The sequence below is a fragment of the Diplotaxodon limnothrissa genome, linkage group LG3 (assembly GCF_057381915.1).
Source record: "Diplotaxodon limnothrissa isolate DT_005_m linkage group LG3, D_limnothrissa_male_GT1.1, whole genome shotgun sequence".
In the NCBI taxonomy this organism is placed as follows: domain Eukaryota; kingdom Metazoa; phylum Chordata; class Actinopteri; order Cichliformes; family Cichlidae; genus Diplotaxodon; species Diplotaxodon limnothrissa.
This window is the reverse complement of record NC_140598.1, coordinates 37,643,586-37,669,676: the sequence shown is the minus strand read 5'-3', so window position 1 is coordinate 37,669,676 and position 26,091 is coordinate 37,643,586. Positions and strand designations below refer to the sequence as shown.

General features: G+C 43.9%; 1 protein-coding gene across 2 annotated transcripts in view; it reads left to right on the top strand.

Moving 5' to 3' along the window:
- The window catches only part of LOC146635708 (uncharacterized), a 32,656-nt gene extending 7,480 nt beyond the window's left edge, over positions 1-25,176 (top strand). The window contains exons 3-17 of one of the 2 annotated variants that reach the window (XM_085348066.1): positions 3,992-4,032; positions 4,449-4,542; positions 6,661-6,796; positions 6,917-7,076; positions 8,096-9,313; positions 12,744-12,815; positions 15,123-15,348; positions 15,941-16,232; positions 16,306-16,506; positions 16,802-16,860; positions 16,932-17,182; positions 17,919-17,950; positions 22,428-22,602; positions 22,702-22,796; positions 24,910-25,176. In XM_085348066.1, the coding sequence (XP_085204192.1) occupies positions 3,992-4,032; positions 4,449-4,542; positions 6,661-6,796; positions 6,917-7,076; positions 8,096-9,313; positions 12,744-12,815; positions 15,123-15,348; positions 15,941-16,232; positions 16,306-16,506; positions 16,802-16,860; positions 16,932-17,182; positions 17,919-17,950; positions 22,428-22,602; positions 22,702-22,796; positions 24,910-25,017 (3,160 nt within the window). In that variant the 3' untranslated portion in view covers positions 25,018-25,176. Of the gene's footprint in view, positions 1-3,991; positions 4,033-4,448; positions 4,543-6,660; positions 6,797-6,916; positions 7,084-8,095; positions 9,314-12,743; positions 12,816-15,122; positions 15,349-15,940; positions 16,233-16,305; positions 16,507-16,801; positions 16,861-16,931; positions 17,183-17,918; positions 17,951-22,427; positions 22,603-22,701; positions 22,797-24,909 lie in introns of both variants that reach the window. The other variant, XM_085348057.1, reaches the window with a different exon arrangement.
- Positions 25,177-26,091: the final 915 nt, after the last annotated feature.

Sequence of the window (26,091 nt, the reverse complement as noted above, 5' to 3'; positions counted from 1 at the left end):
GGCAACTAGCTGGGGAAGTCACCGGGTTTAAAAAGTGTGTGTGTGTGTGTGTGTGTGCGCGTGTGTGTGTGTGTGTGTGTGTGTGGAACAAAGTGTTGCTTTTGTCGAGCTTATATCACTTAAAAGACGTCAAACAAAGAATCCAAAGTGATTGTGAGAGGATCCAAATGCACAAATATATGGCAGGTTAAGTTTATTACTGAATACAGAAGTGAGTGGAAAGTCAAAGAATCTCCATTAAGTGACTTTTGAGACTTTATTTTGTGTATTGACCGACTGATGTTTGGCCAAGTCTCCTCACCTGAAGCAGAACATTTTTTTAAAAACTGATTCTGTTTTTCAAACTTTCATTGAATAAAAACTTAAAACCAAAGAAGTGCCAAAAACGGTAGTTTCTCTAAATGTCACCTTAGACACAGGTTATGGGATGCTCATGGGATACAGTAGTGACTTGTTACACTACATGTAGCCTCGAGGTTTATTGTCCTACTGGACACTAAGAGGGCCATAATTTACAAAATAAACATTATATTAATATCAGTGAAAGTTGGAACTAGTGATTGAGGCCATAAGATCACCAGGAAGGACCATCTGTCGTGCCGAGGACTTATATTATTACAGAGGCGCAGGTTGCTTTTATAACATCAGAAGATCACCTTTAGTGACCTCCCACCTCTAGACGCTCAAGATGCTTAAAACATTTGCAAAGCCCCCTTGGACGAATATAACGTGTGAAGCTCGTCTTTTTTTTTTTTTTTTTTAACTGAGGGGGTTGTGTCATGATTCCAGAACAAAATGAGTGGGTGTGCGTCAGATGTTGGTGAGGGTAGTCCCTGCCTCTTCACCTTACCATAGCTAGCCTTGAAAAACCCAGAACCTGTTCTAATGGTCGTGAAGTCTTTACTAATATAAACTGAGGTGTCAAAACTCGTCATTGAGGCTACAGGGAGGTCGTCAAATGTCGTCTTTATGGGTTAAAGTAAAACCTCATCATCGTCTCCTTTCCTTTGGATGACCATCTACGAATTAGCTGTTGTCCAAAGGTATCTGCCATTTTCTTTATTGCACAGTTTCTCTGTGCCAGTAGGCTGTTAAATCCACATAGGAATCTGGGCCGTTAGGAGCCATTAAAAACACCTGTTTTGACAACAAGTGGTTCACTTGTCTTACTGCATTTAAATGTTTTTTGAACTGCTGAGCAATCAGTTGCACACAGCCCACAATGATGTAATGGGAAAAGAAGAAAACCAGTGAAAACTTTTTTTTGAAACATAGAAAAGCTACATTAGCACAGAGGTTCATTGTTCCTGCCGACTCTCACCTAAAAACTACAAATCATACCTTCTCCCAGTCAAACTGACACCTCTGACGGTGTAAACAAAGCTTGCTGAGCAGAGGCGTATTTCACTGACATTTAATAAGTGCATCGTGTTTTCTTCAACCTTTCTCTGCAGTAAACAAGGAGAAGTGGAAAGAGGAGGATAGAAGGAACATTTTTTCCACCAGTTTAAAGTAAAGCAGTGTGTTTGGGCAGTGTCAGGGGTGAGTCATGTGTGTCTGTTCATAGTTAGCAGCTCCGTGGCAGAAAGAGAGAGGGTGAGCAGCAGAGTCAAAAGACAGGCTGATCTATAACAGAAAGAGAGAAAGAACCGTCCTCGCGTCCTGTTATCGTCTTGGTGAGTCTGGCTAGATAACCTTCCTAGATTAGGAACTACTTTTCCATTTAAAAAGGAAGAGCTTTGGCTCACCTTTTCTGAAATGTCTGCTGTGATAGATGTGATTGCTGACAGTTGGAAAAATGGTCTATCTATTTGATAAACATGCTCCCAGTTTGGGAATACCAAGGAATTCTCCCAATTTATTTATTTTGTTTGTACTGGAATTTTAGCTAAATGTGCTTTCAGCAAAGTCTTTGCTCTACAGCTCATCTGACCAATGTGACCTCAAAGTGGGCGAGTCCAGTAAGTGTGCTGTATTGAAATGTGTTGATCAGAGTGGAAATTTTCGAACATTCTCCCTACTGTGTAATAATGCCAGTATCCACACAGCAGGAATAACTGTATATTTTATTTTCTTTTTTTAACTTTTTTGGAGTTATTAGTGATTTTGCTGCAGGTTTTTGGCCATCCAGTGGTGCTGACTGGGTTCTTGGCTCTAGAAGATTGTAAAGGTGAAAAAACACATTTAACTGACAAATAAGATTCATTTAAGGGAGCTGCCATGAAAGTGACTCATTCTGCACCCTTTAGCTGAGGACTGAGTCACATGAGTTTTGCTTTGAATCATAAAATTATGCAGTATTATGTAAGAGTAAGCATACAGATCGGCGTTTCCGACTCGAACCGCCCTAGCTGCACCGTTGGAGTATATCATATATGGCTCTTTAAAGTATAGCCAGCAAAGTCTCAGGAATCAGGTGACTGAAAACTAAAGTCACACTAAAAACAGATCAGTTTTTTTTTATTCTTTAAGATCTTGTGAATTCAGCCCTAATGGTCAACGTTAGGGTGACCCCACCGGTCGCAGCAGATGGCCCCGCCCCTCCCTGAGCCTGGTTCTGTTGGAAGTTTCTTCCTGTTAAAAGGGAGTTTCTTCTTCCCACTGTCGCTAAAGTGCTCGCTCCTCCTGGTTTTTGCCCTTTACTGGCCAAGTCAACGGAAATCCTGAATTTGTAGTTATCTTCAGTGTAAGCATAGAAAAAGTGCTTGTGTGAATGGGTGATAATAGGTGAATGGGGCTCGCACTTTGAATGCTCTCGGATAGTTGAAGTGCTTTATGTAAGAATCATTGCATTTAGTTAAATGATGCTGTTTTCAGAAGTGTTACCATATTTGAATGAGGCACTGAAGCAAATAAAATAAGCCATGGAGGAAGTATCATAGAATTTTGTCCTTTTGTTTCATCGTCCAGTGTTTGAGAAAACAGATGCAGCATTTACACTTGAGACACGCATAAACATCCACATGCAGTAACACAGGCCCTTTAATCACAGCACAGACTGTTATTGTAACAGAGCAGAGTGATGCAAGCTACAAAGAGGTGCTTTTTAACTACAGGAACTTTTTTTAGTTGGTATCTATTGGAGGTCATACTTCTCTTTTCGGTCTCCATCTAGAGGGACTGGAGACCATAATTCTTCTTAAAACTCACTTTTTATAGTCTTTTATTCATCCTACCATAAATTAAGCACTTTCCTTGGGCAAAATGAACGTCAGGTGACGTAAATATTTTGTGATTGTTCAAATTAATTAATGCTACACCAGTAAAACATTAATGTAAACAAACAATACATTTAAATGTTAGTCTTGGAAATGAAACAAAAGTAGGACGAACCAACTATAAATGAAATCCAGGTTTTACCACGTATTTATTTGATAGAGGAAGTACATCATAAAAGTCATGAGAAGTTTAAAAGTCAAGCATCCTACACAAAGTGTGTAGAAAAAGTGACGTCAGAGGTGATAGTAGTAGGTTTAACAAGTCTGGGGGAAAAAGAAAATGACATTGGAATGAGAATTTGAGATATTACCTGAACCGTGTTGTTTGTTTGTTGTTTTAAATTATTATTAAACTGTTACGTCTCTCTGTGTCCCAGAACTGTTGGGACTGAAAATGTCTACAGACGTGTTTGGTTTAGATGTAAAAAAACAAACTTGTAGTCATAAATCCTGCATTTCCAGAAGACCAAATCTGTGACTGTTCTTGACTTGTTAATGAGGTCAAATGAGGAAATGTTTTCTGCACAAACCGCAGATTCATTGTTTGTAATTAGAGAACTGTACCCATCATTTAGATCTTTTGCCTGTATTGTGGCGATTCCCAGAGGCAAGGCAGCGGATGCTGAGCTCATGTGTGGAGTTCAAGTAGCGTGGACTGACTGGGACGACCGAGCTATGTTTGTCACTGGAAAACAGGGGGAGAGAGAGAGGAGGTGAGGTAGCAGAGGTGAAATGAAATGACTCATTGTTTCCTTTTTGTCCTCTCTGTGCAGCCAGGGTCCTTTGTCATCTATCAGAGCCGTCATCAAGAGAAGTGAGTATTCACTCTCACAAATGAACATAGAACCAAGAAGAATGAAACAAAATGTGCACAGTGTTTGGAGTGAAGCTGATACTTCCTGTACCTTGGATTTACGGTTCCTAAAAGTGCCAACTTTCCATCCGCTAATTTTTTTGAGGGCTTTAACTCTAAAAATAAATCATAGTTTTAAGGACAGGGTTGTTTTTCTTGTTTGTTATTGCACAAAAAAAATAAAAATTAGTTGATTCTGACGGGGTCGGGTTGGAGTCATCCACTTTTTTTTCTTTTAGCAGTGATGGAAAACATCTTCTTGGTTCGTGTGACTATTTTGATTGTGTCCACACTGTTATCTTCTCTGTAGTGGGAATTTTTCTGCTTTGTTTTGCTTGCCTTTCTTTTTTCTAAAGCGGCTTCTGTTTTCCTATCAGCCTCTTCCAGGTCGACCGCTCTGTCTGAGGCTCCCAGAGACAGAGAGCGGGACCGGGAGAGAGACCGAGAGCGGGAAAGAGACAGAGACAGGAGGTACGAGTCTGCCGTGCCATCATCATCACTGGTTCATATTTAACATGCAGATGTTTCATGAAGTGAAACGGGGAAAAGAAAAGTAAAATCCAGCTGTGAATTCTGTTGTTATGGTTACTCCATTTAGTCAGGATAATATGTTAACACTTTAGCCAACAAACAAGCTTTAATCTTCACTTTTAGAGTAAATGAGCTTTATGTAAGGTGTGTGTATGTGAGGGGAAGCTCATCACTGAGCTCCTTCCTGCGTCACGTTTAAACACTTGGACGGTTCCTGGATCTGAGCCCGTGTAAACATTTGAAAATAGTTGTGTACTCTTTGAGCTGCGTGTGTTTGCCTGTTTCTTCTTTAACAAGGTACTTTAAAACCATTTACTATGAATTCTGAGATTCATCTGGGTTTTTAATTAATGAAACAAAATTATATTTATGTCTCAAATTTAATTCCCCATTTCATTTAAAAGCTAAAATTAGCATTTTTTTTTATTATGTTTTCATTTAAGTTTTAATTGACATCTTTGATGTGACTAAAAATTTAAACAGTTTTTTAATTAACTGATTAAACTGTTTGGGCTATAAAACTTAAAAACAATTAGAATAGTTTGTTATCATTTTAGAAAAATATAGGTGAAAAAAATCATTACAGTCCTGAAGCTAAAATCAGGAAATGAACTTTTTGAAATACAGTTTTTCTTTTCAGTGAAGTTAAACGTCCGTTTAGATTCAGTGAAACTGAAAATTATAACTTTTTGAAAAGTCTGTGAAGGTTCTCAGTCATCCAGGTCATCGTAGTCAAAGGAGCTTGCAAAGAAAAGCGTCTGGACTTCTTTAAGTTGCTTGAAGACGTTTCACCTCTCATCCGAGAAGCTTCTTCAGTTCTAAGGTCAAATGACTCTAAGGACTCTAAGGAAAAAAGAAGGAACACACACATATGTAAAGGAAGCACTCAAAACGTGCAGCTATCCTAAATGGGCGTTCTTAAAGTCAGCAAAGAGGCACAGAAAAGAAGACCAGACACCAGCGAGGGAGGATAAGAAGGACAGACGCAACAACATTGTCATCCCCTATGTAGCCGGTGTATCAGAGAAACTCAGGAGAGTTTTCTCCAAGCATGACATCCCGATGCATTTCAGACCCAGCAACACGCTCAGACAGAAACTGGTTCACCCGAAAGACAAAACTCGAAAACACAGACTTAACAATGTGGTGTATGCTGTACAACGCAGCGAGGAATGCTCAGACCTCTACATTGGAGAGACCAAACAGCCACTTCACAAGCGCATGGCACAACATAGAAGAGCCACCTCCACGGGACAAGACTCAGCAGTCCATCTGCATCTTAAGGATAAAGGACACTCTTTCGAGGATGCCAATGTTCACATTTTGGACAGAGAGGACAGATGGTTTGAAAGAGGAGTGAAAGAAGCCATCTATGTCCACTGTGAGCGACCATCTTTGAACAGAGGCGGGGGTCTACGACACCAACTCTCTGCCATCTATAATCCAGTTTTGAGATCCCTTCCCAGACGCCTTAACGCCCACTCACATCCTGGGCCATCTGACCTCAGGAATTCGCATGATAAGGTGGGGCCAGGTTTCACAATGAACACACCCGAAACTCTGGCTGATTGGGACCCACGCCCAGTTTCACACCTTGGCTCAGGCGATTAGAGGATCATCAGGGGGTCCTTTTGTCCCTCTGTGGGGGGATACTCCCACTAGGTTTATATCTGGGACTCTCCACCATTTGACCTTAGAACTGAAGAAGCTTCTCGGATGAGAGGTGAAACGTCTTCAAGCAACTTAAAGAAGTCCAGACGCTTTTCTTTGCAAGCTCCTTTGACAACTTTTTGAAAAGAATTTTATTTTATGATTTAGTTGATTAATTTCAATGTGTCAGGAAAATGTATACATTATTATTTAATGAATTTATTGAATTAGTGAGGATAAAATGTATGTTTCCATACCTGCTTCTAAAACACTTGTGTGACGTGTGTAATGTTTTTTTTTCGTCTCTGAACTTTGCACCTGTGTAGCTTTCAGAGCCTCCTGCCTGCTGTTGTCCTGTTTTAGATTTTGCTTTTTATAACCTTCCTTTAACATGTGACGTGTTTCCAGGCGTCCGGAGATCACCATCCTGTCAGCCGAGCCGCTGACCTCGACTTCCTGGTTTCCTGGAGCTTCTGGAGGGTTCCCACCTCCCCCTCCACCTCCTGCACAGATCTGGGGACCCACGATCCCTCCAGCCATACAGGTAAAGTGTTTATTCAGGGGTGTTTTTGTATTAAATAAATGGCTTTATTAAGTTTCATAGTCCTACCTGTGGATTCAGTGCATGTTTGTGTCTTATATTTGCTGGTTTTCTCTCACTCAGCCGCCTCCTACCTACGAGGAGGTGATCAGGGAGAAGACACAGGAGCAGGTTCTCTCCACTTCTTCCTCTGCCTCAGCATCCCCCTTGCATCCTGTTTCCAGAGTAACCATCTCCACGCAGACTGATCCAGGATCTGACCCTGATCCTCCAGAACCACAAGGCAAGAGGTTTTTTTTTTTTTGGTTTTTTTTGGGGGGGGGGGTTGTAAAGCTGGGTGATGTCAATAATATATCAATAACACATCAGTACAGTCATGACTTAAACAGTGCCGCTGTTCCAGATCTGCAGTCGTGTTGCCCTGCCCACACCTTCCAGCTGCACCTTTGCTACTTACAAGCTATTTATTGTGGAGAATATTGAAGCACTAAAAATTATTTTGCATGAATTTCACCTGTAGCGAAAAACTAATCTGATTTCTACATCTCCATTGTTGGGCTGTGGGGGGTCAGACGTCAACACACTCATAGTAAATGTTTAAAGTCTGTTCATATTAGACATAAGCAAGCGTTGAAATAACTGAATATGGTTCATGATTTCCTGCATCATTGCGCTGCCCTCAGCACTTTTATTAGCTTTTGGTGTTTCAGTTTATATATTCTTCATGTGTTATTATCTCTTTCACAGCAAGTGTGTAATGTAAATGACACTGTGCGCCATTTACCTGGACCGCTGTTTAATGTTTATGCTGTTGGTGACTTTAATAGCATTTGTAAATAGTATTATCTGACAAATAATGTGGTTTGCTGTGTGGTGCAGATCATAAGAGGCTTGTACTTTAGTGACTTAACTTCTAGAATTTTATTAGTCTGTTACATTGCACCCATATATTTTATGGGTGGAGCTTTCTAACAAAGTTCACTAATTTTAGCTGAGGCGCTCCACCATTTCATAAAAAAAAAAAACCCTAAATAACAACAACAAAACTATATTGTGACAGCCAAAGTACCAAATTCAGGGGTTAATGTTACAGTAGTTACACTATGTGCATGTTTTAAATACAGTACAATACAATACAGTCTGCCTGGGAACTAGTGAGCGGCGTGCCGCCTGTTATTTTACATTTCATAAAGTAACAGGATGTTATCTGTTTCGTCTGTATCAGCCAGCTGTATTGTCTGCCTTTAGCCTTATTTTATACGTAAGTAATCGAGTAAAAGTAACTTCTGTCTGTGTGTGCAGTAAGAAGAGCAGTGAAACCGCCTCGGCCGCCTTGCCGCCAGCCTCCTAAATCATCTCACGTTGATGACATCACCAGCACTGCCAGCCAATCAGCGCTTGCCCCCATTGGCAGTGACACGCACATTTCCACGCACACACAGTCCTGTGACCTCACTGATCTGGGTTCACCTTCAACCTCGAACTCTGGTGTTCAGACTGACCAGTGGGATCAGTGCTCTGCTACTGTGGATGTGCCTCCTCCTCGTACTTCTCCCACCACTTCCTTTGAAGTCCCATTGGAGCAACCCAGACCACGTCCTCGTTCGAAGCCTGGCCTTCGACCAATCAGCAGCGAGGTTAAAGTTCAGACTTTGGTGAAGCTGCGGGAGGACGGTTTGGCCACGTTAGCCAGTCGTGCAGCGAGTGACCCTGCTAACCAACAAGTCACTCAAGGGAAATATTCTCAGGAGTTACTCGAGGCCTTCAGTTCAGACGAGTGGGGCTTCCCCGATAACCGCGGCGACACCAGTGGGCTGAGCCAGTCAGAGAGTGAGGAAGGGGAGGACGAGGACGACTGGGAGGACATGGCAACACTGAAAGCTAGGATACAAGCCTTTGAGCAGCAGCAACAGCAGCAGGTGAGCAGTGAGAGCTGTGACGGTAATGACAAACAAAGCGGAACCACAAAGAGGCCCGAGCCTCGACCACGCCCTCGTTTCCAGGGGCAACAAGCCAAATCTGGCCCTCCCACGATTGCCCCCAAACCCAAAAACTTTTCACCTGGCCCTAAACCGTCCACCAAGGGATTCTGGGAAGATGGAGGTTTCACAGCAGCCACAGAGGACTCTACTGAAGCCCCCTCTTCTAAACCTCAAACAACGGCAGAACCATCACTGAAATCTGCTCCAGGCCTGGAGCCACAGCCCATTAAACCCACAGAGAAACCCACAACAACACCCAAACCCCAGTCCAGCACAGAAACCCTCTCCTCTGCTCCTGTCCCAGCCCCGCGGCCCCCTCCACCCAAGCTAACCCCCTGTCTCAGTGACCCTAAACCCCCACCCAGACCTCCAGTCACCCCCAGGGTCAGCGTGGGTGTTTCACACCCAGATAAGAGCACCACCGATGGACGCACTACCCCAACTCTAACCCCGAGGCCCTTGGTGGAAGTTGGTGGTGGATCACAGACAGAGACCCAGACTGGAAGTGAAGCGACGCAGAGCGCCACAAACCAAAGTGGTGAGTTTTCAACACAATTCACATTCTGCTGCCCCCTACAAGTGTCTCCAAGGAACTACTGCAGTTGTTATAAACAATATAAACAATTAATAATTGTTATTAATTAATAACTATTAATTCATAATTGTTACTTTGTTTCAATTTCTTTACCGAAGAGTGCTGTGGCAGAAAAATAATGACCTGCTGGTGCCTTAATATCAGCAGTTTTTCACATTTCACATGGCAGGCTTAGCATTTGTGATAGTATCTAGAGATTAGTCCCATACTGTAGTGGTTTACACATTTGCCATAAAAGTCGAAAGATCCCTAGTTTGATTCCAGGTTGTGTCAGGAAACCTTCCAAGCAAACATGCAGAGCTGTCTGCTTCAGTGAGCGCTTGTGAATAAGGAAGCAGATGAAAGTAGAATTGTGCTATTAGCAAACAAAGGAGGTGCAGCCATGCTTACTTATAGGTTGTGATGATGATAATAATAATAACAATGATAATAATAATAATTGACTAATAATAGCACTAATCTGCAGTCTTGGTGAACTAGTCTGTTGCAAGCTCTGGTTGAAGTGACCACCTCACAGTCAGAGTAAACGATAAACATTTCTGTAGTCACAGACACAGGATGAGTTTGGAGATGATATGGAGGATCACCACAGCAGCAACCTGGTGCTAAATAAATGACATGGTTATCGGTCACCAAACCTTCAAAATAAGAGCCAGAACCAAAATACTTACATGAGTGTTCTGACAAACTATATATTTGTGGAAAAACTATACTTGGCACAGAAATAAGTTAGGGGGACATAATGTCATAGCAAAATAAGTTCTTGGTAATCAGTAATTGATAAAGATCATGGTTGGAGCAGCATGAGTGCTTGATATGATTGTTATTGATGTATCTTGTCGTTGAATACAGCCACCAGCTACTGATAGTTGTGCCTCTGGCTGTTGGGACTGACCATGTGTCACTTGAGCTGTTTTACAGGTTTTTTTTTTTTTTTTTTTTTTTTTTGCTCCAAAGGTTTTAAATTGCGCTGACCTACATTTCCTGTTTTTTTTTTTTTTGTTTTTTTTTTCACATATCTCAGCAGTAAACTAAACACAGAAACTTCGTCCTTTAAAAAAAACAAAACAAAAACCTCTTTGTTTCTGCACATGTGCAGAAGTGCAGCTCAGCTCACAAATATTTACAAGAGGGAAGCGTGCTGCTTATCTACTAGATAACCCGATGGTGTAGCTGCTGCTGATAAGCATTGACTGAACTTGAGAGCTGCGCTGTGATAATCTGCTATAGCTGGATTTACTGATAGTAAATGGGAACATTTTCCTTTTAATGCTACTCACAGTTTTAAGCGTGATGACCCGAAGATAATAGGGTGCAAATAAAAGCTAAGCAGCCGGAACTTCTTTATGCTTTTTCTGTTTCTCAGTCTTATACATTTAGGTCTGTTTAAGGACAGACCTAAATGTATAAGATAAAACCAAAGTTTTTACAGCTTTGCCACCAATTTGGATTTTATATTCATCAAAATGTAACTGAAATGCAATTTTAATTCAAGGGTTCTCACAAAAGCATCATTAACTGTTTAGAAATGGCCTTTATATACACGGTTCCCCCATTTTCATTAGCTTATTAGACAACAAACAGTTTTATGACCACATGAGTGCCTATTTGGTTAGATTTAGACTTTAAAATGTATTAGGCTACAGCCTGGACATAAAGTAAAATACTAATTTAAATTTCAGCATTTAAAACTAAAAAGTTTGCTTTAAAAAAGGTTATTGTTTTGGTTAAAATGCAACTCTTGCCAGCTGTTTTAACGCTCTATTTGTGTGGTTGCCACGGTGACACATCTTCTCTGAAGAGCCTGGACAAACTATGTGTTACAGGGTGGCAGCACCTGTAGACAGCTATCTATGTTTCCTGTAAACAGGAACGAAATGATCAGACAGGGAGTCGTGGCTTGTCGTTCCTGAATACTCCGCAATTATTGCTGTTTACAGCTGCACTGAAAAAGTACCTTTATGTCCATGAACAGGGATGAATCGATTTCTTTACTGTGAGGCCAGGCTGGCTCTAAGCAGTGGACCGTGATGATGTCATTTCAGGCACAGCAGCTCCACCTAACTCTTCTGTTTGCCAATGATAGCCAATCAGAAAGAAGTTGGCTTAAAAGACATATGAGCTAAATTAGCTTGTTTGATATATTTAGATAAAAAAAATGCCCAATTAATGCCCTATTGGGCATTGTGTGTGGCACTCCTCTGGTTTTGTGTATGCTGAAGCATTATCCGTTAAAAGAGAAGCCAGTCCTGTGCTAATGTTGACATTTGAAATACAATCCGCTGTTTACCCTGAAACCTCTGTCAGGGATTTATAGTGGCGTCAGTGTTTGTGGTGCCTCCTCACTGACTGCTGAATACATATTCATTGCAATCTCAGAATTCACAATGAGCAACCGTCTCCTCCTCCATGGACCAGTGAAGTCCTTTCCGTCTCGGCCTGAGTTTGCAGACAAATTAACTAACCTATTTTTAAATGACACCAATTGAACCTAATGTGCTGTCTACCAAGACACCGAAACAGCGGACATTCCCTAAACCAGCCCAGATGTTGACTTTGGAATCAGTGCTAATCGCACAAAACTCCAATATAAACCATTTACAGGATGTTTCCTCCTGCTTTGTAAAATGGTTTTACTGGTGAAATAAAGAATGCCTGGGACTTTCTGGGAGGACTGACTGGAGACATTTAATTACACTTCGTGAAATAGTCACAAATAACGATGTCAACCAAGATAACAGTGCTGTGGAAAACATGGTAACTGCTGTACCACAGCAGATCATCTGCCTCCATCTCACCCATTCCTACTAACCTCCTCTCCACACCAACCCTCTGCATGTCCTTCCTCACTAAATCCACAAACGTCTGGTCTTCCTCTTTTTCTCCTGCTTTGCAGCTTCTACATCCTTTGTCTAATATCCACCATCCTTCCTTCACACTATCATCTTGGAAACTTTCATTCTTATTGTTATCCTTGTGTCACAAATCACCCCTGACACTGATCTCCACCCACCCCACCCTGCCTGCACTTCTTCTTCACCTCTCTTGAGTACTGTCCTTGAGTTCTGTCTGCTGCTTTGGATGTTTGACCTCCAGGTATTTACATTCACCTACCTTGACTACTTCTGCTCCTTGCATGGTCTAAACATGAATCGGTTGATTTGAGACCGGCTTCATGAAAAATTGCGTTCATGAAAACAAAAATAAGATGAGCAGAAATTCTCCCTCATCAAGCTGCAAGCACTGCATGAATGTTATAAATGTGTCTCAGCTTCAAGCAGTTTTAGAATTAGATTTTTATTAAATCCCCATCGACAACTTTATTTTCAGGTTTATTTTCTGATTTATTTCATTAATTTTTTTGTCATTTCAGTGAAAGTTGGAAGTTCTCGTCCAGGCGTCCCAAACAAGCCAGCAGCACTGATGGCACCGCGCAGAGCAAGTGGTAAGACACAAGTGTGTGTGTGTGTGTGTGTGTGTGTGTGTGTGTGTGTGTGTGTGTGTGTACACTGAGCAGAAGCACAATAGAGTGTTTGAGAGCTTAGAGACACAAATCTGTCCTGCTTAGAAATATGCAAACTTGCAAAGAGATTTTCTGTGGTTTGTGTTTTTGCATGTGAGTGTGTGTCTGTGTGTGCTGAAGGGAGGGGGGGAGGGAAGGAGGGAGGGTGATGCATTATGCAATCCAAACCTTGTGAAAGAAAAAGACTGCAATTGTGTAAGGAGAAACAAGACCCCACTGTTGTTGTGGTGGTGTGCTGTGGGTTTGATGCACCAGAATTGTGTGTGTGTGCTTAAGTGTGTATGATATTTTTTCCAGGGTGTTTATTGGCTGCAGCATGAAGTTGTGCAAACAATAGTCTTTCATTAAATATATTTATCCTTCTCTCAGCTAGTAGTCATGCGCTGTGAGCCTCAGATTGGTGAGTGCATATTGAGGGATATCGACGCCCTTATCAGTTCTGCTCAGACGTCTCATCCTCGATGGCACGACAGTATTTTTTGGCACAGCGAAAAATGTTTACTATGATTAAAAAATGTAAACTTAAAAAACAAAAAACAATGTGAAACTGCTCGTGGTTTTCCTTTGGTCACCATTTTGTCTCCACTACACTGATCGCAGAGTACAAACAGTAGAAAAAGGGCTGGTTTGTGACTCAGGTGTGAACAAGCTCCACCGATGTGAGTCTGACGTCACTGTTTGGCAGCGAGCTGTCAGGAAAGAAAAAACACATGACAGCACTGGAAAAGGGAGCTAATCGGCTTGGAGGCATTCTGACTTATACAACCGTTTGGAAACTGTTCTTGACTCCGGTCCTTACTCAGGATGTTTGCTGCTGTGTTGCAATGAAGCAGTGTGATTCTTCTGTGTGTGTTACTTAAATTTAAATGAATTTGGTCATCATTACGCCTTCTGTGTATGCCATACATTAACTACATGACCATAGCTGTAGTGAATCTGTCCTACCTCAAGCATCATGTAGTTTGATTAAACTGCAGATTTCCTGGAGTTTTGGAACAATAACAGCACTTCTGGATTGCTGGAAAAACAAAAGCCAGCACATGTAAATAACTTATTTAGGAAGCAAATCGAATGCAGACTGGCTGGAGGGACTCAGATAATCAGAGCATGTCAGAGACTAGTCTGAGCTTGTCGTGGAAGGCATACAGCGGCAGAAGAGATGGGAAATTGAGGCTTGATCGCAAATGAAGGCCCGAATCACTCAGTATTAATATAATGTGCTAATAAAGAGTTGGTGACTTTATATGGCCCTCGCTGAGCCTGGTTCTGCTGGAGGTTTCTTCCTGTTAAAAGGGAGTTTTTCCTTCCCACTGTCGCCAAAGTGCTACTCATAGGGGGTCATATGATTGTTGGATTTTTCTCTGTATCTATGAAGTGCCTTGAGGCGACTTTTGTTGTGATTTGGCGCTATATAAATAAAATTTAATTGAATTAAATATGGAGGTCCAGCAACATTAAACTCACCACTTGGCAACCATCCCATAAACAGGTTTGGGAATTTATTTGGGAAGTTATTTTGAAGCACTGTGCAAATTAAATGTTAGTGCCTGTTTTTCCTCTAGAAGTTGTTAACCATATTTAGTTTGCCGTGTTTCTGTTGTGTCTTAGTTCAAGCACACATTATGCACATGCATTTTTTGCCAGCAGAGGGCAACAAAGGACATTTAAAGCCTTACTGATCAGTGATTTAGGTTTAAATAGAAATGCAATCTGAAGAAAAATGATTGCTGAAGCATCTCAACATAAACAAGTAAAGTTCAGATGATGTCTGTGTCAGCAAACATCATCATACCAGGAGCATCGCTCATGTCCAGAAAGAAGAGAGCTATGACACGTGCTTGGTGTGAGTCTCTGTAAGTCTAGCTTTTGTTTTTTGTTGTTCGCACACTAAAATTTGGCTAAAACATAAGTCATTCAAAAATAAAAAGATTCTTCTTAAACGTTTAATCTTGACATTGTAGGAAAATTTTCAAGATTTTGTTCAAATTATTCTAAAAATTATTTTAATTTTTTTTTTTTTGCGTGTAACGTTGGTTCACCTTTTCTTGGTCATTGGTGAGCTCTTCTTTTATGTAAGTGCTACATTAAAAACTTTCTCTTGTTGCCTGTTTTTTTTTTTTTTTTTTTTTTCATCGAACCACTCAGATTATTAAATCAGCTTTAATCTCAGTGGTTTGATTTCATGTATGCATTTAATTAAAGCAAATTATGTTTGCTTTCTGCCTGCAGCCCCAAATCTGGCTCCCAAACCCTCTGGAGTCTCATCAACTCCTCTGGATCCAAACCCAGTCCCGGCCAAACCTGCAGCAGCCCCTAAAACTTCTGGACCAGCCCCAGCCAAACCCCCGAGCCCGGCTCCAGCTCCGGCCTTGAGGAAGGGGCCTGTGGTCCAGACCAAACCTGAGACTGCCAACACTACAAAACCAAACTCCTCAGACCCTCCTCTGCCGCCACGGTAAGAAAGAGAGCCAAGCTTTAGGAAAGATGGAAGTTTGCTGCAAAGCAATGAATTTCGAGGCTGTGGTGTCTCTGATCCATATGCTGTAAGGCTAATGCAGAGGACCGGGTTCAGGTCCACCACAATTTAAAAAAAAAAAAAAAGGCTGAAAATCCCAAAACATATAATACATACACATACTGAGAGTGGTTTCAGTTGAATTTTGACTAACCTCTGGTGCAGTACGGAGCAGCCCCTCTTCTTTCAGCTACATACAGCAGTCGATCCTCAGAGCCGTACACATCAAGAACTCCACCTTGTTCTACTTTATCACTGTAGATAATGCATACAGATAAACCAGCAGCTTTTCACAGTGAATGCAAACAAATCAGTCCAGCGGGCTTTGATCCAGAGCTAAACAGACTGAGGATGAAGCATTTTTGTGTCTACATAGGTGATTACCTCTGAACCTGCAAAATGAGGTCCAGCAAAATTAAGAAAGTAAGGTAGTAGGTGTTAGAGGGGCTACAGCTGACTGCTGCTGTCTTCTCTTGAAGACACCTCCTGTTTATCTTTACCTGACTAATAATACTCTTTCTTTTACCTTCAGTCCATCCAGTGTGAAGCTCCTCCCCCTTCGTCCACCACCAATCAAATCTATCCCCGGGCGCCCGCCGCCTCCAGCCATCAACTCCACCTCCTCAGGTAGCCAGAATCCAACTCTGTCTAAAGTTAGTCCCGCCCCTTCCCTTTCTGCTGCTAGTCAGGTGACACCTTCACAGACCAGTTCCAGTCCTCCTCCTTCAACAGCCAATCAGACACAGGCACAAAAGGCATCAAAGCGAGGACCACCTCTGCCTCCACGCCCTAAACCTGGACACCCTCTGTACAACAGCTATGTGGTAAACCTGCACGTGCACACACACACAAAGATACAAGTTCTGATTACGTTTCTAATTCAACTTTATCTCTCAGAAGCAGGAAGTGCTGATCGTCCTGGATGACCCGAGTCCCTCGCCTTCGGAGCATCCTCCAGGCGAGAATCAGAATACCACCACCCCCCTAATCAACACATCACAGTGTCTGCTCGATCTGGACCCCAAGCCAGAGTCCGTCCCTAATCAGGACAACCAATCGAAACCTGCCCTGGAGGACCATAGCCTGTCAGGCTCAGAGGTACAGCTTCAGATTTATTTTTTTTTTTTTTTTAGTTGATTATTCAAATCATTTTTGAAAAAGGATCAGAAGTCACCTGTCAGGAGTGGTGGGTTGGTCCAGACCAGACAGGTTTGTAGCTCTGGACTACAGAGGCCCAAACTGCAAAAAATCATAAATTATAGGAAACTGGAACGGTACCAAAATAACATTTGGTCAATGAATAATTTACATTTGTATTGTCATCAGACCTTTTTATATTTGGTGCATTTAAATGCATAAATATTAATGACGTTATGTTTTGTTTATCCTTTAGTCGATTCTTCCGGTGCAGCCTGCTGAGCTGAAGGAGCAACCAGACTCTCCTCCTGTCAGGTCAGACACACACACACACACACTCTCACTCTCTATGAGCCACATGTTCTAATCAGCCGGTTTTTCTGCAGCGGCCCTCGGTGCGTCGCTCTGTTGGACCACGAGGGAGAGGAAGAAGACGAGCTCACCTTTTCCCAGGGTGATGTCATTGGTCTCCTGGAGCTCATCGGGCAGGAATGGGGGCGGGGCCAAATCCACGGCCGAATTGGTAAATTCCCCTTGAACTTCACAGAGGTGGTGGAGCCCCTCCCAACGTCAGTGACTGAACTGGGGGAAACTGACAAACCGGCACTGACGGACACGGCAATGACAGAAAACTCCGGTGAGCTGAAGGCTGCATTATCATCATCTCTACATCTCTATGCGTCACTGCTGTGGACAACTGCTAACAAAAGTTTTTGGGGGTTTTTTGTTTTGTAAATCCAAGGTTGCTTAGAGGTTTAAAAAGCTTTAAATGTCACCTTTGCTTTAAAAGAAGTTGTGAATCTTAGTGTCTGGTTTCTTAAAATGCTGGTAATTTCACACATTTTCTGGGTTTCCTTCTTCCGTCTGCATGACTCTGCAATGACCCTGTTATATGATGGCAAAATTAACACTTAAAGAGGTAAAACATTTCTATCACAGTCCTGGTGATTTGGACAAAACCTTGTTGATGAACACCAACATTTTATATCTGCAGTATGCATGCTTCTGAAGATCTGTTTGTGCTGGTTTTATCTTCACATTTTGGAGCAATTACATAAATAAATCAAAGTGATGGTGTAACACTGCTAACAAGCTACAACAGCTTCTCTGTTTGCACTGTTTAAGAAACAAAAAAGACGGTCATGCCTGTTCTCATGGGGAAGATAAACTCAAAGATAAAGTTGTTCTAAAAAACAGGTTTTAAATGACTGAACTAGAATATGCTGGAAGTAAACTTTTTTTTTCATGTATGCACAACAATCAGTCTTCTCGCACCTCCTTGTGACCATTTTAAAACTGCAGGAGAAACAAGAGAGAAATGTTCTCTGCTTTGGACGTGAATGTAATGATGCTCTTTCACGTATCATCTGCAGGAATAAAGACTTCACAGGGCTCAAACTCAGAGGTGAGTGAATTTTCATTTTCTATTGTTATTTTATTAAACAGCAATTAATGAGCATGTTTCTTATTAGAACTGCACAATTAATTTAACGAACCTGATTGAGCAATATTGAAAAAGACAATCAAGCGGAGCCAAATAAATGTCTGACGTGTCTGCGCCTGCTGTTTGGCCTGAATCCAAAGTATTTTCAATCGGAAGCAAAGAGTGCTGTAAAGTTGTGCCTGCACCGCAAAGACACACATCTAATCTATTCAGCGACCTGAAAACACAACACTAACCTAAAAATCAGTGCAAAAGTAATTTCCCAGCATTAGCTCAGATGCCCATCAAAGCGAGCCTGTTCATCACGTCTGTGAAACATCCAGCTCACTAAGATGCAGCATAATCACATTCAGCCAAAGAAAAGTGTCTAATAAACACGGTGGCAGAGCCTTTGGTGGACGTCCCAAATCTTTAGAATAACCTCCCTGATTAACATGTTTTCTTATGCATTTCTGTGCATGTTTGCTGATATAGTGATTATAAATGTTATAAGTAACAAAGGCTTCAGGTAAACAGTCAACACGATGGACAAACATGTTCTCCCCTCAGTTATTTATCCATCCATCCATCCATCCATCCTCATCTGCTTTATCCGGGGCCGGGTCGCGGGGGCAGCAGCCTAAGCAAAGAGGCCCAGACCTCCCTCTCCCCAGCCACCTCCTCCAGCTTATCCGGGGGAATACCAAGGCGTTCCCAGGCCAGCCGAGAGATATAATCTCTACAGCGTGTCCTGGGTCTGCCCCGGGGCCTCCTCCCGGTGGGACATGCCTGGAACACCTCACCCAGGAGGCGCCCAGGGGGCATCCTTGTCAGATGCCCAAACCACCTCAGCTGGCTCCTTTCGATGTGGAGCAGCAGCTGCTCTACTCTGAGCCCCTCCCGGATGGCCCAACTTCTCACCCTATCTCTAAGGGAGAGGCCAGCCACCCTTCGGAGGAAGCTCATTTCTGCCGCTTGTATCCGCGATCTCGTTCTTTCGGTCACTACCCACAGCTCGTGGCCATAGGTGAGGGTAGGGACGTAAATCGACCGGTAAATTGAGAGCTTCGGTTTTACACTCAGCTCCCTCTTCACCACGACGGACCGGTGCAGCGTCCGCATTACTGCAGCTGCAGCCCCAATCCGTCTGTCGATCTCCGGCTCCCTTCTCCCATCACTCGCGAACAAGACCCCGAGATACTTGAACTCCTCCACTTGGGGCATGAACTCATCCTCGAATTTTAAATCATGCTTTTTATTTGTTCTTGTTTCTAATGTCTCTGTAAAGCACTTTGAATCACCTTGTTGTTGAATTGTGCTATACAAATAAACTTGCCTTGCCTTGCCTTGCCTCGACCCGGAGTGGGCACTCCACCCTTTTCCGGCTGAGAACCTTGGCCTCAGATTTGGAGGTGCTGATCCTCATTCCCACTGCTTCACACTCGGCTGCGAACCATTCCAGTGCAAGCTGGAGGCCCTCACCCGATGAAGCCAACAGAACCACATCATCTACAAAAATCAGAGATGAGATTCTGAGGCCACCAAAGCGAAAGCCCTCCGCCACTTGGCTGCGCCTAGAAATCATGTCCATAAAAATTATGAACAGAACTGGAGACAAAGGGCAGCCCTGGCGGAGCCCATCACCCACCGGGAACGAGTCCGACTTATTGCCGGCAATGCGAACCAAGCTCTCGCAACGGTTGTATAGGGATCGAATGGCTCGTAGCAATGGGCCAGACACCCCATATTCCCGCAACACCTCCCACAGGACACCCCGAGGGACACGGTCGAATGCCTTCTCCAAGTCCACAAAACACATGTAGACTGGTTGGGCAAACTCCCATGCACCCTCAAGTATCCTGGAGAGGATAAAGAACTGGTCCAGTGTTCCGCAACCAGGACGAAAACCGCATTGTTCCTCCTGTATCCGAGGTTCGACTAACGGACGAACTCTCCTTTCCAGCACCCTGGCATAGACTTTCCCAGGGAGGCTGAGGAGTGTGATCCCCCTGTAGTTGGAACACACCCTCCGGTCCCCCTTCTTAAAGATGGGGACCACCACCCCGGTCTGCCAGTCCACAGGTACTGCCCCTGATCTCCACGCAACATTGCAGAGGCGTGTCAACCAGGACAGCCCTACAATGTCCAGAGCCTTCAGGAACTCGGGGCGGACCTCATCAACACCAGGGGCTCTGCCACCAAGGAGTTGTTTAACTGCCTCAGTGACCTCGCCCCCGGAAATTGGCGGGTCATTCCCCTCATCCCCAGACTCTGCTTCCTCCTCGGAAGACGTGTCAGTGGGATTAAGGAGGTCCTCGAAGTATTTCTTCCACCGCCTGACAATTTTCTCAGTCGACGTCAGCAGCGCTCCGCCAGCACTATACACAGTGCAGGTAGAGCACCGCTTTCCCCTCCTGAGACGTCTGACGGTTTGCCAGAATCTCTTCGAGGCAGTCCGAAAGTCTTTTTCCATGGCCTCTCCGAACTCCTCCTACACCCGAGTTTTTGCTTCAGCCACTGCCTGAGCCGCATTCCGCTTGGCCTGTCGATACCTGTCGGCTGCCTCCGGAGTCCCACAGGCTAACCAAGCCCGATAGGACTCCTTCTTCAGCCTGGTGGCTCCCTTCACCTCTGGTGTCCACCATTTGGTTCGGGGATTACCACCACGGCAGGCACCAACCACCTTGCGGCCGCAGCTCAATGCAGCAGCTTCGGCAATGGAGACGCTGAACATGGTCCATTCGGACTCAATGTCCCCAGTCTCCCTCGGAATGCTGTTGAAGCTCTGCCGGAGGTGTGCGTTGAAGATCTCGCGGACTGGGGCCTCTGCTAGACGTTCCCAGCGCACCCTCACTACGCGTTTAGGTGCACCAGGTCTGTCCAGCGTCCTCCTCTGCCACCTGATCCAACTCACCACCAGGTGGTGATCAGTTGACAGCTCAGCCCCTCTCTTTACCCGAGTGTCCAGAACATATGGCCACAGGTCTGCTGATACGATTACAAAATCGATCATCGACCTACGGCCTAGAGCGTCCTGGTGCCACGTGCACTTATGGACACTCTTATGTTCGAACAGGGTGTTCGTTATGGCCAAACTGTGATTAGCACAGAAGTCCAATAACAAAGCACCGCTCGGGTTCAGATCAGGGAGGCCGTTCCTCCCAATCACGCCCTCCAGGTCTCGCTGTCGTCACCCACGTGAGCATTGAAGTCTCCCAGCAGGACAACAGAGACTCCAGGTGGAGCACCCTCCAGCACCCCCCCCCCCCCAGGGACTCTAAGAAGGCTTGGTACTCTGAACTGCCACTCTGCGCATAAGCGCAGATGACAGTCAGGACCCGTTTCCCGACCCTAAGGCGCAGGGAACAAACCCTCTCATCCACCGGGAAAAACCCCAACGTACCGGCAGCAAGCCGAGGGGATATTAGAATACCCACCCCAGCCCGCCGCCTCTCACCAGGGGCAACTCCAGACTGAGACAGAGTCCAGCCCCTCTCCAGGAGACTGGTTCCAGAGCCCAAGTCATGTGTAGAGGTGAGCCCGACTATATCTAGGTACCTCTCAACCTCACGCACTAACTCAGGCTCCTTCCCCACCAGAGAGGTGACATTCCATGTCCCTATTGCCAGTCTTGGCAGCCGGGGGTCAGTCCGCCAGGGCCTCCGCTCCTGGCCGCCACCCGGCACACAATGCACCCGACCCCTATGGCGCCTCCTGCGGGTGGTGGGCCTGCGGGAGGATGGGCCCATGTCTCCTCTTCGGGCAGTGCCCATGGACCATGGACTAAGGCCCGGCCACCAGACGCTCGCCCTCGGGCACCCTCCCCGGGCCTGGCTCCAGGGCGGGGCCCCGGTAACCCTATCCCGGGCAGGGTAAACTGTTCCCTCGGTGTCCTTTTCATAAGGGTCTTATGAATCGCTCTTTGTCTGGTCCCTCACCCAGGGCCAGTTTGCCATGGGAGACCCTACCAGGGGGCGAAAGCCCCCAGACAACATAGCCCCTGGGATCCCTGGGACACGCAAACCCCTCCACCACGATAAGGTAGCGATTCAAGGAGGGGCAGTTATTTTTCCATGTGCAGTAAAACCTGGGCTGTAAAGAAAACATGTCAGAGAAGAAGAAAAGCGTCTCACTGCTGTCGAGTGCTTTGCAACAAGTTTTATTCACTTTAATCAGCAGCTGGATTGAAAACTTTATATTTGCTTGTAGGAGCTGCACTGAGATTAGAATAAAGGCTGAATTTGTCTGCAGAGATTCTTTAAAAATCAATGTAATAAGAATATAATCCACAGTGTTGATGTGGTTTGGTCTTAATTTTTTCGAACTTTTAAGAACCACTTATTTAGATTTTTAAAATAATGCAAGAAGCTTTTTATATTCTGTTTTATTTTATAATTAAATTTATCGTTGAGTTAAAATGTAAGTGATTATCTCAGTATTGATTTGTTAAACTGTGCAGACTGAGGAGTGGGCTGTAGCTCTGTTTGACTTCCCCGGTCAGACCCCAGAGGATCTGTCCTTCCACAAGGGGGCGCTGATCCAAGTGACGGAGCACATCGACACAGAGTGGAGGAGAGGAAGAGTGGAAGGGAGAGAGGGGCTTTACCCCGTGGCCTTTACACAGCCCTGCAAAGGTACAAAAGTCTGGCATGTGTGGGTCAGAGAGAGATTGTCAAACGACAAAAATACACAAATAAACACGCAAACTGTATCAAACTTTTTTTCTTCTCCAGCTCAGCCAATCACAGGCCAGCAGCCTGTGGCTAAAGGAATGGCCAAAGCTCTGTTTGACTTCACAGCAGAAAGCGAGGATGAGCTCACACTGAAGGTGTGTGAGGAGCCATAAGTATTTGGACACAAACACACTGTAGTCTCTCCTCTGTACACGTTCAAAGTGCTGATTTTATACATAATCCCCTCTTCACTGGCATTAATACCTCTGTAGACTTCATGTTGACAGTTCAAATTCAAATTCAAATTTTTATTTGTCACGTACACAGTCATACACAGTACGATATGTAGTGAAATGCTTGGACAACTGCTCGTGAACTAAAGAAAACAAAAAAGGAAAAGGCTATGAATAAGAAAGGAAATAAATATGAAAAATTAAAAAGGGTAAATTTAACTAGGAAGGAATAAAATATAAATTAAGGTTAAAAATGAAATAACTGTACAACACAAATTAGAATGAAGGGTAAATTTAACTGGGAAGAATAAGATAAAATATATAAATTAAAGTTGAAAATAAAATAACTGTACAACAAAATACACAATACACAATATAGAACTATATAAGAATGTATGAAGAAATCTAAATATAAATAAATATATACACAATAACAGCAGCTGTACAAGTATTAACCGGAAATGAAGAATATAGTGACCAGTGTTGTGCAAAACCAAAGTCCAGAAAGTCCAGTGTGTGTGTAAGAACCATATGTGTGGGTCAGTACTGTGTGGTGGTGTGATTGAGAGACCGTATCGCCTGCGGGAAGAAGCTCCTCCTCAGTCTCTCTGTGTTGGTCTTCAGGGAGCGGAATCGCTTTCCTGACCTCAACAGAGAGAACAGTCTGTTGTTGGGATGGCTGAGGTCCTTCACGATCTTCCTGGCCTTAGTCCAGCACCGCCTGCTGTAGATTGAGTGCAGGTCAGGGAGCTCGGAGCGGATGGTGCGCTCAGCTGACCGCACAACCCTCTGTAGAGCTCGTCTGTCCTGCATGGTGCTGTTCCCGAACCAGGTTAAGATGTTTCCCGCCAGGATGCTCTCTATGGTGCACGAGTAAAAGTTCCTGAGCACCTTGGAGGGCAGTTGGAAGTCTCTCAAGCGTCTGAGGTGGTAGAGACGCTGTCGGGCCTTTTTCACCACGGTGTTGATGTGACAGGACCATGACAGGTCCTGCGTGATGTGAACTCCGAGGTATTTGAAGCTGTCCACTCTCTCCACTGGGCACTCGTTGATGACGGGGGTCTGGTAGTTCCTCTCCTGCTTAGTGCTGAAGTCCACTATCAGCTCCTTTGTCTTACTGACGTTTAGAAGGAGGTTGTTCCTCTGGCACCAGTTCTCCAGATTCCTAATCTCCTTCAGGTAGGCCGTCTCGTTGTTATCAGAGATCAGGCCCACCACGACGGTGTCGTCAGCAAACTTGATGATGGTGGTGGAGCTGGTAGTGGCCACACAGTCATATGTGTACAAAGAGTACAGCAGGGGGCTCAGAACACACCCCTGGGGGGCTCCAGTGCTGAGAGTGGTGGAGGCTGAGACATGTCCGCCCATCCTTACTGCCTGTGGTCTGCCAGTTAGGAAGTTGGAGATCCACTGACACATAGATGAGCTGAGTCCCAGATGCTCCAGCTTGGTGGTGAGTGTGGAGGGAATTATGGTGTTAAATGCAGAGCTGTAGTCTATGAAGAGCATTTTAACATAATTCCCCCTTCTAGTGTCCAAGTGAGTGAGTGATGTGTGGAGGAGATGAGAGATGGCATCGTCTGTGGAACGATTTGGACGGTAAGCGAACTGTAGTGGGTCCAGTGTGTCTGGCAGTTCCAGTAATCTGACGAGTTTCTCCTTGGATAATGAGAGAACAGGACTCACCTGGTCATGAAACTATCAGTTAACTATTCAGGTATTTTTAAGCCTCAGAAAATTGGCTTAAAAAAAGAAAAAGTATAAAAACAGTTGTTAATCCAGTGTTTTTGTTAAGCGCCTTAAATTAAGGCTGAAAGACTGCACTTCAATCACATCTTGACTGGTTGATTTCAAATCCACTCTGGTGGTGTACACAAGAAAAACTACAGAAAACAATATATCACTGATAAATCCTTACAGATATAAATAAAATACCCTGTCAGATTTCCTGTGTTTACTTTTAGGTGTTGATTTTTTTTGGGTGGGTTAATAACATGTCTGCTCTCTCTCTCTCTCTCTTTGTGTTTCTGTGCAGGTCGGTGACATTATCACACAGGTGGAGGCTGTGGATGAGCAGTGGATTATGGGCGTTGTGGGCGGGAAGCATGGGATTGTGCCTAAAAACTACATTTCACTTTTGTGACAAGGGAAATCCTGAAACGGCTGATGCGGGAAAACAAAGAATGAAACTGCTGTTTGCTGCCGCTCTGTTAAACAGGTTGGAGGTTTGGAACTGGAAACCTTCAACCTGTCGATGCTACAGGGAGTGCTGGTGCTCCCACGGACACGCACATGAATCTGATCCAGTGTTGTTGAGAAAAACTGAACAGAATAAAATTAACTCCGATTATGCTGGTGGTTTGATGACGTCTTTGAGGTGTCTGTGGTCATGATAACTGAGTACTGGATGATTAAGAGGTTGGTTTTCCTCTCACAGTCATCCTGCTGTGATTATTTTCATCTGCTGTGGAGTGGATCTGAGCTTTCTCTTTTTTTTTTCTTCTTCTTTTCTTTTTCTTTCTTTTTTTTTTTTTTTTACATTAAATTTACATGTTTGGTATTTGTGAAGATCACTTAAAATCTGGATCAATGGACATAGCAGATCCAGGTTGGACGTCTGCTTCAAAGAGCCACTTTTTAGATACTCAAAGAAAGAAATGTGTAACACATTAATGCAGTACGTTACTTAAGTGCTCGCCAGAGAAAGAAATTTGTTACAATGCTTGTTCCCTTACTTTTGCACTACTCTGTAACATGATCTGAAATGCATTGTCATATAACCACCAGTTAACAATATATACCTAAAGCTACAGTCCCACACATCAACACAAATCCCTATCCTAATGAGGACACACAAGATCTCTGTCTTGGTGTTTACACATGAACACAAAGCAAAGCTGATACCATCCCAACAAGACTTCAGAGGAATCACCACAGTGACTCTGCTGTGGAAACATGAACAGGTAGAAATGGAGGCTGCAAACCTGACTACCTGTTGAAGATGAGGATCTGGATCGGCATGCGCTCAGCTTTATCATCACTCTGGGTTCTTGACTAGCTTTGTGTTGGCATGCTGTCTGTACAGAGGAAGAGTTAAAGTTCTGTTAGCAGCATGATCTGTTGTTTGTGTCATTGATCCAGTCTGTAATTTACCATTATGCTCTTGTCCTTATGTGCAATAAAAACAAAAATAATTCCCATACCTCCGCTCCTCAAA